Below are 14,230 nucleotides of genomic sequence, written 5' to 3' on the forward strand. Positions count from 1 at the left end.
TCGTCTTTTTTCCATTTGTCTTCATATGTCCTCCAAGGTCTTGTTAAAAGGATGCATTTCTCTACAAACAAAACAATAAAGACAGCGAGCAGTTTTGTCAGACCATCAGCACGCACAAAAACAAACCCACACTTGAAGCCGCTGTTTTTAAGATGTTTTATTCATATCGGAAGATAAAAATGATTCAGCTTCTTTCCACTCGTTCTAAAAAAAGTTTCACTTAAGTTTTTTTTTTTTTTTTTTTTACTGATAGCATTTCTACAGGAACTTGATTTTACCTTTGATGATAAAATAAGATCAACTTACTTTTATAATGAAGCTGTAACTTCCCAGAAAGAAGTATGTAATTTCATACTAATTATAGTGAAAATGGTGACAGTGTTCACTTAATACATCTCCATTTAATTCCAGTTAACTGCCAGTGTAACCTACTGTAGAGAGTCTTTTAGTTGGTGCACAGCAGGTCGGCTGAACATGCAAAAATGTGTCTGCAGGCAAGTATAGAATTCAACATACATAGTATGGTAAGGGAGTAAGCTTTCCATTAATTAATTAATTCATTCATTCATTAAATAAATAAATAATAAATAAATGAATGAATATTTTCTTGGATTTAAATGTTACTGCTCTTTCAAGTTCCCCTGGAAATCAAAAAGTGCTGAACTCAACTCAATGAACTAAACTCAAACATCCGTCTGAGAGCTAAGGCGACACCATAAACGCTGATGATTCGAATCATCACTCGATCCGTCACTTTGTCCGTCATTGTACACAGAATAACAAAACAGCAGACTACACTTTTACAAGCTTAGTGTTGTCTAACTACAAACCTAATTGTAATGGAAATAGAGAGGAGTGATGGAAATAGAGGGCAGTGTGACCGAGGGAAGAGTGATTCCCTCATTACTGTTTTCTGCTCCAACACTTTGAACTCCGTTGCTGAATGTTAGTGGAATTGGCTAAACTACTTTTGAACCAGGCACTGGCAATGCCGACTCTATTGACCTCCAATGTGATCAACACTTTGGCTGACAGCGCTGTCAGCAACCATGCAAGCAGATTCAGTGGTGCACTAGGACTTTGTTACTGAAATATGACCAGAACACATACTTTTTATTTCTTTGACTGTGTGGAAATCTGGTCTTTTTTACATCACAGATGATGAGAAAAGACACTAAAATATGTCTGTAACAGTGAGTCGCTGCTCTACAGGTGCGCTGGACTGTAACTGCTCAGCAGCCATGTATATTATATATAAATAGGTAGAAAAACAAGTTGAGTGGACTACTCCAAAAATTCAAATGATTGGCCTTAACTGGCAACTCAATGTCAATTTAGAAAATTCGGATTCAGGTACAGCCCTACCCAGAACTCTGTCTCTATTTTCTCTATGATTAGAACCAAATTACATACTTCTTTCCAGGAGCATTTTTGGGAAAAATTACAGACCCACAAAATAAAGTGTTTCCATTAAGTCAATTTAAAACTCTTTTCCTACACCTCCCTCACGCATTAAAACACATCCATCATGCTCCAGATTCAAACCGACTCCAAGAATTATAAAAACCCATTTGACTCGAGCCTGCTGCAGTCCAGTTATTTGTGTCGCATCAGCTGTCATTTTTTAACACAGTGATCAACTAATAGCAGCAAGCCTCTGTCAGACAGCTCATCTGTCATGATTTATGACCTACACACACTTCTGCAGGACACACAGGCAGCAAGAGTGAAGTGGTGATGACAGGAGAGGATGCACTCGATCTGTCTCTTGACTGGCAGTCTGACTGGTTTGATGTAGGGAAGTTGAAGACACAGGAGCCTTTGTCGTCGGAAAGCCCGTCGCAGGCACCACGGAAGAAAGGAAAGAAAAAGAAAGAAAGACAGAAAGAAAGAAAACAAGGAAAGATGTTCGCAATTGTGTTCCTATTACAGTGAAAATGCCATTACCGCCCTGTGTGCAGCTCGGTGCCAGGCACATAAAGGCTTACCGTCTGTGTTTAATAATTCTAGAGCACCTCTAAAGCGAAGACAGATGGGCCGATGGTGACGATCACGTAGCTGCCACTGTGAACCAGCAGAGAGAAAATAAGAAAATCTGACTTCTATCTGCAAGCTGTTGGAAGTAGAGCTTCTCGGAGGAGGCGCAAGGTGTGTCCTCTCACAGCCTGCCCCTCTCACAGACAAGCGAAGACAAGGGACGAGGTCAATGAAAGATCATCTGTTAACATTTAGCAAAGTCCACCATACTGACGTGTTGTATAATGGATGAGTTTTTCCAAGCATATGTGTGTCTTTTTCAGCATTTTCCTGCTTTGTATCGGCATTCAGATTCAATATTTCCTCTCCTTGTCATAACCCAACAGCCAAGTGAGCGTTAGTTAGAAAAAGGGTGACAAAGAGCAATATAAAACACAGAAAGATGGAAAAGAAAGAAAACAAAAGGTAGTCTTTTGGGGGATATGCCTGTGATAACATTTCCATCTAAATGCAGATTTGATATAAGAATGGCAACAGGGGCCCTTGCTAGTTTACATTCATTACCACGGAGGAAGAGAGCAGTGTTTTTTTTAGGTTTTTTTTTTCATTTTCACCTGGTCTCCTTCACAATGTAATTTAGGCTTTTCAAGAGGGGATCCGCAATTAATTTCATTTGATTTATTTGTGCAAATTGGAGCACCAGCCGGGAAACAAGATAGAATGAAGTGGACAGAAGGAGTGTTAGGGGAGGGAGAACGTGAATGAGATTGTGATTGCAAAGCTTGGTTGGCGTCATTTGTAGCACTGTCTTGCGATCGGCAACATAAGTAGCATAATTTTACCCAAAAGGTGCTTATATGTGTAGAACCTGGCAAAAAAACTGGCAAGAGGCAGATTAAACATAATTGATGCCTTTTAGCCGAAGAATAAATTTGCCTGTTTTCATTTCTAGCAAGCACTCTGCAAGGTGGTTCAGAAATTGCAGTTCGATTGTCTTCTGGGACTATACTTTACTCTGTGTGTGTGTATGTGTGTGTGTGTGTGTGTGTGTGTGTGTGTGTTTGAAGGGGAGGGGCACACATGTGAGTGTGTGGTAAACAAAGATGAGTGTCACATACTTGGGGGATAAAGCAAAGAGAGTGACAGCAGGGAGTGGAATCTGATAACCTCTTGTCAAAGATTCGTGTTCTTTGAGTGTGTGTGTGTGCGCGTGTGTGTGAATGTGTCACTATGTCAGTCACATTACTCCAATTTCCCCATTAACTCACACCTCCAGCTTTTTCCACTTCCAGTTTTTGTTCAATGTGTGTTGCTAGAGTCGATTATGTCTGTTCATCTTTTCCGTTGCATCTGTTTTCCCTCTGTCAGTGTGAGAGAGAAAAGTACACTGCTGTGATCAGGTAAAACAAATTTAAAAGTGCATCAATTTTCCTCTACAGCTCCTCCCATCATAGAGCACATTACTGTGTTGGCCATGTGGACCATAAACTGTATTCATAGTGCCAGTTTGTGGCAATGTTATGTAACTCAAAGAAAATGTCATTTAACCTATTATCACTAAAGTAATTGGAGTTCCTTTGTTAATAAATTGAATTATTCAAATCCAGTGAGATATTGGAAAAACTGTATTGACTTTGACAAAATTTCAAAATAAAAAAAAATAAAAATCACAACAAATAATGATTTTTGCAAAGGATAGTAGATACTTTGAGCAGTTGACAGATACGCTATGATGAACATAGATTTTTTTTTTCTTCTTCACAAGAAAACAAGACTTAAGGCTTGTCTCTACACGACACTCATCTCACAGTGCAGATATCAATATAGCTGCCTTCCAGCATGTTGCGGCTCTTCGCTGTTTCAGTGTCCACTAGAAAAGAACTAGAAGCACGTCGTCCCCAGCAGCCGCGACAGAGCTGGAGTGTGATGCAACTGTTTGCTGTTGACACTGAGAGTTAGAGTCTGTGATGCTGTACTTAGGGACAGCCACGCTTTAAGCTAATCACTCATTTCAGCATAATAACATTGACACAGTGAAAAAGGCTAACATGCTGGTGTGTTTAGGCAGGTATCATTTTTTGCGTGTTCTCGATCTTAGTTTAGTATGTTAGCATGCTAACATTTGCTGATTAGCACAAAAAGCACAGGACACAAAGTACAGCTGAGGGGAACATGAATGTTTGCCAAATTTCATGATAATCCATTTAATAGTTTTGAAACGTTTCACTTGAAACCACAAATGTCAATGTCATACTTGCGCTCGAGGAAAGTCAGAGAGTCCCCAGAGTCTGTAAGGTTGATCCTCTGGGAACCATAAATGTCTGTCCAAGATGTCATGGCAATCCAACCAATCATTGCTGAGATATTTCATTTTGGGCCAAAGTATTGGATCAACTGACCGTCCGACCCATTATTAGCAACCCACAATGCTTTGCTTATTTATTCCTCACCTCTCCTCTTTTCTCCTCTTACCCCGCGCTTCCTTTGAAAGCCCCATGCATTGTGTTTCACATGTCACCTCACTCAACGGGCTGAACTCCTCTCGAGTGCGAAATGAGAGGCCATTTCTGAGCATAAATCCCATTTGATGCTGCCGTGCAGAGCAACATAGATCAGGTGGTGAGGGAGTTAGACAAGTAGCGCTTGTCTAAGACGATGTCACTGGGAGAAGCGGAGAAGTGGGTATTTATGTGTGTTTATGCGTCTGTGGGGAGGGGAAAATGTGATGGGAGGGCTGATGTTAAGCTATCAGGGAAGAGGCACTCAGCCTCTTAGTTTGAGCAACTGCAACAGCATAACGGCTGCAGGAATGAGCAATGACAGCTATTCACACGTCTGCTATTTGTGTGTGCTCAAAGGCACATTAGCCATCCAGCAAGGAATGAAAAATGGTGGCTTCAAAGCTGTGTGTGTGTGTGTGTAGGTGTGTGTTTATGTGTGTGTGGAGAGCTTGCATTCAGTGTTCCATGAATAGCAAATGAGAGATGAGACGTTTTCACTTGTGGATGCATAGCAGGGCATGCTTGTGCACACACACATATACCCCATACAAAGTCAATGGCAATCAAAGATGAGGTAAAGTTGAGTCTTAGTCATGAATGATGTGAAAACTGATGTGAATTTTATCTGCCAGACTAACACAGAAATCTAATTCTGAAAATAAAACAAGAACTCTGTATCATATACGTCCTATATATTGTACATGTAGACTGAAGATGAAAGAAAAATACGATTTTCAGATGAAAAATAAGAAGAACACAACTGAAATGCTCAACTGAAAGCTGACTGGTTGTCCTGCTGCAGGGGAGGAGGAGGGAAAAGAGAATGGCAGGAGATGAGGAGAAAAATGACAGAGCAAAGAGAAGGACGAAGAGGTTGAGCGACTCACGCAGTGGTGTGCCTGTGACCTCTGGAAAAACATTGTTCCACCAATCTGCCATTTAATTACTGACAGGAGGGGCTGTTCCTGCAGCGTGTAGCACTTTAACATGCATCCAATCAAACAGAAATAGAGCAGGACACACAGAAAGTGTGCAGTGGAAACTGACACTAATGAACAGAAATCAATAGGCTCATTTTCGCTGCTGTTCAACCACACCGTCTGTTCCACCCACCTAGGCGGTCCTTTTTTCTGTTCTTTCATGCTTTTATGTTTTACTCTCTCTCTTCTCTTGCCTCACTCTTTTCTTTATAGGTTGACATTAGATTTCCTCCTCCTGATAAACTCAAATATTATTTTTTTTCACCCTCTGGCACTGCCAGAAATATTTTCTGATAGACACTGTAGGAGAGCTTTGCAAATTATGGTTGTTGTTTTTTTTGTTGTTTTTTTTAATAAATGTACTTTCAGACAAAGGACATCTCAGAAACTGGCAAAGTGATCACTAGCCTTGCTAGCAACTCTGTGAGGCTGCACAGCGGTGCTTTGAACAAAATAATGATGGCAGCATGCTAACATGCAGTTAGTTTAACCTGCTGAAAGTGTTTAAGCACTAAACACTTTCAGCTGAGGCTGATGCGGGTATTTGGTCAAAAACGAAATTTGATTTTGTTTTATCTTTTTCTTTTATTTTGGATAAATTAACAATTTGACCCGATGATGGCACAATATGAAAAGTCAGGGGACCTCCAAAGTTATTACAATTAATTCTGGAAAGAACATGAATGTGTGAACCAAATTTCATGGCAATCCATCCATTAGTTGTAAAGGTATTTCATTCTGGACCAAAGCGGTGAACTGGTTGACATATATCCCTAGAGTTTGTCTTGGGGCATTGCCACCCCTAGAGCCACTGTGCTACCACTATAAAAAAGTGGCTAGTTGATTGAAAAAGTATGCAATGATGCTGGGCTTTGGAGCAAATTAGATTAGACATAGTGAATTGTGTTTGCCATTGTTTTATAGAGAGAAGATAGGACAGGGAGACTGATAAGGGAGCTAGAAAAGAGTCAGATGAGGGGCAAGGCTTTACAGGTAAACCTCATTCTCACCCTGTGCACACTGGATAAACAAAAGCAGATATAGCACAGAGATGATAACCTGTATTACTGTTTTGTGAAGATGGAATTCACATTTTTCCTCTGCAATGTAAATGAGCAACCTCTGTCTTTTCAGGCAAGGTGACACAGGATTAGGGTATAATAATACTGTATGATATGTCTCTACCTGTGTTTGCACCAATGTGAAATGAGTTTTACACTGGGAGAAATGAAAAATGTAGTGGAACACTACAGATTTTTGCTGAACAAAATGTCTGATACCAGAGCTCTTCTGAATGCACCACACTGTGAATATCTCTAAAGATACCCTTTCTCTCTTTCATCAGTTTTGATGAAAGTAATATTTCTATCTCTGTGGTTGCAGTGGTGCTTTAAGCTGCAAAGAGGTAGTGATATTGATCTGATAATGCATATCCAGGTTTGATGTATGGCTTATGAAAGGACTTTTGATATCTCCCCCTCCGCAGTTTAGCCCTGCCTCCCACTGTTCAGGTAGCACAATAATTGTCTGCTGGATCAATGATCAATAATCAGAGCAGCACAATGAGCCTCTGTTCTTTCCCTTTTACTCCACAACCAGGTGGACCTGATGGAACAAAAGACCCTGGAAGGAAAGCATGTTTTCTTCTCCAAGAAGCAATTAACTAACGGCTTTTCAAAGTAATGAGAAATAACGTGATGTAGCTTCATTTAAATGACGGCATCGATTCTCCTCTCCTCTCCTCTCCTCAGGCATAACCAATGCCGACATGGTGGTGAATATGCGGAAGGTGACCCATCAGACCATTAGCGAGGAGCTGTCCAAAACCGTTCTCCTCCCCTGCCTCTTCACCCTCCGTCCTGGTGCTGGTTCATCCCATGAGCCCCCCAGGATCAAGTGGACCAAGGTTTGGGGCCAGAGAGGCTCAGATGGCCTGCAGAAGGAACAGTCGGTCCTGGTGGCCAAAGACAATGTGGTCAAGGTACAGTTGTTTTTTGTTTTTTAATGGTATCACTCAGTGGCCTCTCCTCCCTCTCCCATCCCCTTCCTTATTTCTTTCCTTCTTCCGCTTAATACTTCCATCCTTTCCTTTCCCCTCCTTACCCTTCCCTCTTAACTCATCATCCTTCCTTACATCCATATCATCATTCATTTTTTCCCCCTTCCCTCTTGTTCTCCCCCAGGTGAAGAAGGCCTTTCAGGGTCGTGTAACGCTGCCTGGTTACAATGAGAACCGCTACAACGCCAGCCTTGCTCTGACTGGGCTACGCTCCAGCGACTCCGGTCTGTACCGCTGTGAGGTTGTGGTTGGCATCAATGACGAGCAGGACACAGTTCCCCTGGAGGTCACAGGTGAATACCACATGGTTTTCACTCCCAAGGCAGTCATTTCAGATCAAGTCACATTCATGCTAGAGCATACCAAGCTGTTTGCTAGCCTTGTTTTATCATTATAATGAAATAAATGAAATATTTAATATTTCACCTAATGTAATTAAAAAATATTAAGTCAAAATATTAGAGCTAGAGGTATAAACTGCTGGATCACATTTTAACTAAACATGCTACTAGCTAGGTAGCTAGCTACTACAAGCTAATAAACTTGCTAACTTCCCAGGATTTCTTTGGGATTATGCAGTAATTTGATAATTGTTAGATCTCAGTGATTGATTTAGAGAACCCAACCACAATTTGTACTATGCTATTTGTCTACTGGACAAATATTTAATATTTCACATAATATACTGAAAAATTTTAGTCCCTCCAGGATGTTGTGGTTTTCCGATCGCAATAATTATTCAAGAAATCTCCACAATATTTGCGAGAGCTTGCAATTTTGCAAAAATTACAGCAACTTTTCCGCATGAAATGGCCAAATCAACAGACCACTTGTGATTTGAACCAATTGTCATTTCGTGTCGTGGTAATTTATGTCATCGCAGCTCGCAGTGTGCATTCAGCAAGAATGCAGGAATGCATTCAGGTGGAAGATTAAATCTCACCTGTCAACAAAAATTACAGCCATAAACCATACAAAACAATTCCCAAATGTTCTCAAATGAGGTTTGCATTCAGTTAGTCAGAATAAAAGTTGATGAGTTTTCAGGCAGCGAAGATTGACATAATCTACCTCAAACATAAGAATGAGCACTGTGGAAATTAAACTATATTTTTATGTTAATGGTTTTATTTTAATGGCATTATTGACTGATATTATTTGATGCTAATGTTGAGGTGAAAGTTTATTTAATAAAGGTTTAAAAATGGAACTCAAGCACAGTATTTTCTTTTTTATGTAACTTTGAGCCCATGCTTTTCATGTTCAGAAAATAAATTTAAAAATTAGCACTAATACAGTTGTTTCTGTGATATGTAGTATGCTTTTTATCGAAGGAAGTGATTACATATGACTCTTCATTTGTAGTAGTTTCTTTTAAAATCACATTATTATTATTTTCCCCTTTTTTTGAGAAAAGTCGCTGCAAAATCAAGCTTTTTTGGATAATCACAAAAAAACTGAGAAGTACTGGAGGGACTGGAAAATGTTACTAAACATGCTGCTATCAGCAGCCAGGTAGCTAGCTACTACAAACTAGTATACTTGCTAACTTCACAGGAGTTGTCTCTAGAATTATGAAGTAATTAATTAATCTAATGTCTCAGTAATTGATTGAGAGAACCCAACAACAATTACTTCTATATCCAGGTCATTATAGTATTTAGATTTGCAGTGCTAAATAGTGCCATCTACGTACATCCCATTTCACATCTCAGGAGCAGCAATTAGCATGGCAGATCTAAATAGCTGCAGCAGAAGCTGAAACTGTGTATTGCAAATAAACCACCACAGCAGTGACTAGTTATCTTAAAAGATAACTTTAAAATTTAAACCAAACTAAAAAATTTCAGCATTATTTATGAGGTTTAAACAAAAAACACTGTTAATCCAGATAGGGGAAATTTAAATATTCCTTGGGAAGAAAACTATCATTAGCCAGGCCTTTCAGTGTGTGAGCTGAGGGACAATGACAGTAACAATGACCAAGAGAGGTTCTGAGTTAATTAAAGTTTAATCGAGTTTCTTTCATTCATTTTTAAGGATACTAAAATTAGCACCTTGACATTGCTGTGTTTCATTAGTCTGATATACTGTAGTGCAATTAAATCTGGACAGTCACACCTATAAAGCATTATTGGTATAGAAAGAAAGAGAGAGCAAGTATCTTCATAAACCTGATTATTTCTGTGATTCAGTATCATCTCCTAGCACTTTTCATGTTACCATCTTCTGATGAGTTGTGATACACAAAGTAATTAACATCATTTAACTGTTTAAGTGCGCATCTTTTCACCTACGTCAAATTGTTCTCTGAACAAATCAACACTCCACTCTTTGGTTATGTACAGCTCCCCCACTGCACTCAAGGTCTGCCACTATGAATAATAATGACCCTGTTTTCCATGTCAAGTTAATATAGCCATTACACCCAAGGTTGTTTACTGTCCGTGCAAAATGTATGATGATGGGGAAAAAGTAAGGGAACTAGAACACATTAAACATCATTGACCTGGGCCACTCAGGTGCTGTTCATGCACTGAAATCCTAATGAAACCTATAAGGTAGGAACCCAGCAGCATACGCTAGTGTCAAATAGTGTTTCCTTCGAAAGCTTTGCATGGCTCTCAGTGGCTTTACTAAATGGACAAAGCATTTACTGCATTATCTGTATCCAGGACACCCATACTAGTTAAATTACCAGACTACCTGGAGGTAGCTCACTGTAGTATAGCCATAATTACTGTGTCAGAGTATTTTAGCTGCAGAGCTATCATCAGATTCTTTCCAGGTCACTCACTATTTTTAATAATAAGCTATTATCATAATGACTACAGGGAATCACACAATGCATTAGACGCTGTACACTATGCCACCACTTGCCACAAATCCATGCTAGTGTTGCTAACATCAGCTCCACTGAACTCTACAAGACCAGTAGCCTTTTTCTTTTACCCAGCCACAGCACAACACAGACAGCCTCCACTCCATAGCCTGTATGTAGCTCATATATGAATGTGTACAAGCATGTGTATGTGTGTTTGAAGATATGTGCCGTTCCAGTCAAAAGTTTAGACACACCTTCCCATTCCCTTGAATGACAAAGTGTGTCCAAACTTTTGACTGGTATTGTATATGCATGTTAGTGCAGGACACTATGTCTTTAATAATGTCTTTCTCCATAAGAGCCCTTTACATTTAGTGAGCGAGCCCCCCGCCACTATGCTTGGGAGACCCTGCTTCCTTCCTCTCCTGGCCAATCGATTAACACGCAATGAAACCACTCCTTCAGAGAGAAACCAATTACGTAGCCGGCGAGGAGTAGCCATCTCCAGGGCTTAGTCTTAATTGGCAGTCACGCTACATGGCAGACCACAGCCGTCCTCACACTAATTCTACTGAGTGCTTAACGTATTAATTAGCAGATATTGATACTGCTCAGCTATATCAATATCATATTAATCCACACTGCTCTCCTCATAGACTTAATTTGTGTGTGTCCAAGCCTCTGATGAGATGTCCTTCCTCTCTTGCCACCTCTTTCTTAATTTTTCCTCCACTGCCTCCATCTTTCTCGCTCTCTGCTTTGTTTCCTTCGTTCTTTCTCTTGGCACATATCGATTGGTCAATTGGCTATGTCTTGCCAATTAGAACGTGGTGCCATTGATTGCGTGTGTCAGCTGTTGTCTGTGGTGAGCTATGGCTGCCTATCATTAACTGGTAAAGGTAGTATATTAGCATGGTGAAAAGAGTATTGTAGTTGTTTCTACAACCTCTGAACAATATAGTTTTAGCAAGGTTATTCATAGTTACAAACTTAAACCACTTCAAATACTGTATATTCAAGTAATGAAGGCAGTTTAAGTCAAGTTAAGTCAATTTTATTTGTGTAGCCTGATATCACAAATTGTCTAAGGGGGCTTTTACTAATTAAACAGTGTACAGTTTGCAGACATATTTCTAAACCCCTCTTTTAATAGCTTCCACTTTACGAGTAAAAGCCAGTTAGCCTAGTTTTCTAGCTTCCACTTTTGAAGTGGACTACAAACTTAACAGCATGATGGGTACTTCCAACAAATGTTGAATCTTGTAAAGGGACAGACAACTTAGTGACTTCATCTTGGTAACCAACGCTATGTGGGTTACCAAGGGGGGGGGATCTTATTTCAGTGTTTGTGGGATGTGCAGGGCTATGAGGTGTTCCAGTCAGAACAGCACTGCAGAAGTGGGCAGCACATCTCCTGGTAATGTCGGCTCTTAATAGAAAAAGCCCCACCAGAGGCTTGAAGTCAGTGGTTTCCACCGTCAATGTCGGTGGTTTTATCTTCTTTTGAAAAACTGAGAAGTTCGCACAATAGCTGCAGTATAGTATCATAATAGTTTATATACCCCTGTTCACAAAACTTTAGGAGAATTCAGCAATCACTTTGACTTACTCAGTAAATGTGATTGTGTTGTCTACTTTATAGTGCAGTGTAGTATACTAAGCAGTACTGCCAAGGGACACCAACTGCTCAACAGTGCTACAATGAGGGCATCATACAGCCATAAAGCACTGAGTCTGCCCACAGATAGGGCCTTCCTGTTGCTCTCCCTGGAGACTGTGGGGATGTGTGGAGATGCAGAGTGTAAAAATAGAAGGAAGAGGTACTGGGCATTCAACCCTCCTGTGGAATGGACTGGGTTCCCCACACAAAGAGGAAACCCATTTGTCTCTCTTGTGTACATATTAGCCGGTGAGCTAGCACATCTGTTTGGACTAGATCCCACAGCCTCAAAGGAGTAAGGATGGAAAGTGAGAAATTAGGAGAAGAGAGAAGAAAACAGAAAAAAGGGGGAGGATTCCTGCTCTATATATCTATGAGGAGTTGAATAACACCAAAATGACAGAATAGCTGGATGGACAGCTGGGATTTAGGGACGTGTATCACACACACAAACACACATAGTCCTCCTCGCTTTCTGTGCCATGGCCTGGAGTGCTAATGTTCAAATTGCCACGCAGCTCTCCATCTCTCAGGAATCTCTGTCACTCTCCCAGACAAAGCCAGTGAAGATAAAGGAGCCGCGTTAGTAGCCACTGGCTTCCATGTAGCTGGATGTTCCTCAGGGGAGCAGCGCTGCATGAATGGCAGGCAGTGATGGTGAGGTGAGGGAACGTTAGATGGACACTTCTAAAGCTATCTCTTTCCCATTAAAGTGGAATATATGCTCCTTTCACAGCACAGGGAATTGTGCCCCCATTCTGTTCCTAGTTTCAGTTTTTTTAACCTCTCTGTTAAGACACACTTTTTGTATTCCTATCCTCCTCTCCACCTCTCATTTGTCTCTGTGGTTCTTTGAATTCAGTGTATCTCTCTCTGTTTCTATGTCTGCTTTCTTTGTCTTTCTATCATGAGCAGAGGCAGGCAGAGTGAGGCAGGGTGACGTGTGTGTGTGTGTGTGTTTGTGTGTGTTTTAAAGCAGTAAAATAAACATCACCACTGTTTGTCATACACTGTATCCAAGGGCAACATCTCTTTTCTCTAATGACAAGCCAACCAACTGTCTGATGTAAATGAGACTCACATACGCAGGTGGATAAACCTGAATGCTGCTGTTTCCTCCTGCACAGATGGAACAATGTCACTACATGATGATGATGTCTAGAGGGCTTTATGTTTCTGTGTCTGTGAGCATGTACATGCTCATGTTTTAACAGTTTAAGGTTGCAGTTCATAAATATTTCAGCAACCCAAAGGTTGCAAGCCATAAAATCATGCAATCACTATCTGGAACGCACTCCCTTCATGTTATCACATCCTCCATCTCTTTGCTGCAGGTGTGGTATTTCACTACCGAGCCCCTCACGACCGCTACGCCCTGTCCTTCAGTGACGCAAAGAGGGTGTGCGTGGAGAACTCAGCAGTCATCGCAACACCGGGTCAGCTGCAGGCCACCTTCGCTGATGGCTATGACAACTGTGATGCTGGATGGCTGTCAGACCAGACCGTAAGGTGAGGCTTTCAACTTTAAGTACACATTCAGTGGTTTGAAAGCCAAAGTTTAGGTTTTTTGCTGAAGGAATAAGGGGAAAATCTTTACTATTACTATGGTTACTATGATAAGTGATATAACACAGTGGCTTTGATACCATCTGCATTACTACAGTCCTCGTGATTGTAGTGAAAGGCATCATCAGGGGTGATCAACAAAGTAGTCTATATATAGATAGATACTTTATTATGCCGTGCAACAGTGTCGATGGTAATTGTTTGTTACATAATGGTAACTCAGTTCCAGTGCAAAAGAAAAAAAGAGACAAAACAAGCAAACAGGCACCATGAACCATTACAATAACACACAAAAAAAGGAAACACATGGATGTGAGAGTGAATTATGTATATACAGTGAATTATGTATGATATATACAGTTCAGTCCAGTCTGAGTTCAATTCAATATAAGGGATCTTATGGCAAGGGGGGCTGGCAAGGGCTGAGAGCTCTGACTGCTGTAGGAAAGAGGCTGTTTTTGAATTGAGTGGTATTAGTTATTATGGACCTGTAGCACCTTCAAGAAGGGAGAAGCTTGAAAAGGTGGTGGGCTAGGTGGGAGGGGTCACTGGTTATTTTTGCTGCCTGATTGAAAGGTGTGCCTTATATACAGTGAGTTGTTTGAGGGAAGGTTGCAACCAATGATGTTGGAGGCTTTAGTGACAATCAGCTCCAGTTTCTTC

The 14,230-nt window shown here is 40.6% G+C and overlaps 1 protein-coding gene across 6 annotated transcripts in view; it reads left to right on the forward strand.

The window, feature by feature from the left end:
* The window catches only part of ncanb (neurocan b), a 186,784-nt gene that overhangs the window by 68,017 nt on the left and 104,537 nt on the right, over nt 1–14,230 (forward strand). For all 6 annotated transcript variants that reach the window (XM_067597343.1, XM_067597348.1, XM_067597349.1 and 3 more), the window contains 3 exons: nt 7,210–7,439; nt 7,642–7,810; nt 13,336–13,510. In XM_067597343.1, the coding sequence (XP_067453444.1) occupies nt 7,210–7,439; nt 7,642–7,810; nt 13,336–13,510 (574 nt within the window). The remainder of the gene's footprint in view (nt 1–7,209; nt 7,440–7,641; nt 7,811–13,335; nt 13,511–14,230) is intronic.

This window comes from Thunnus thynnus, chromosome 8 (assembly GCF_963924715.1).
Source record: "Thunnus thynnus chromosome 8, fThuThy2.1, whole genome shotgun sequence".
NCBI lineage: Eukaryota > Metazoa > Chordata > Actinopteri > Scombriformes > Scombridae > Thunnus > Thunnus thynnus.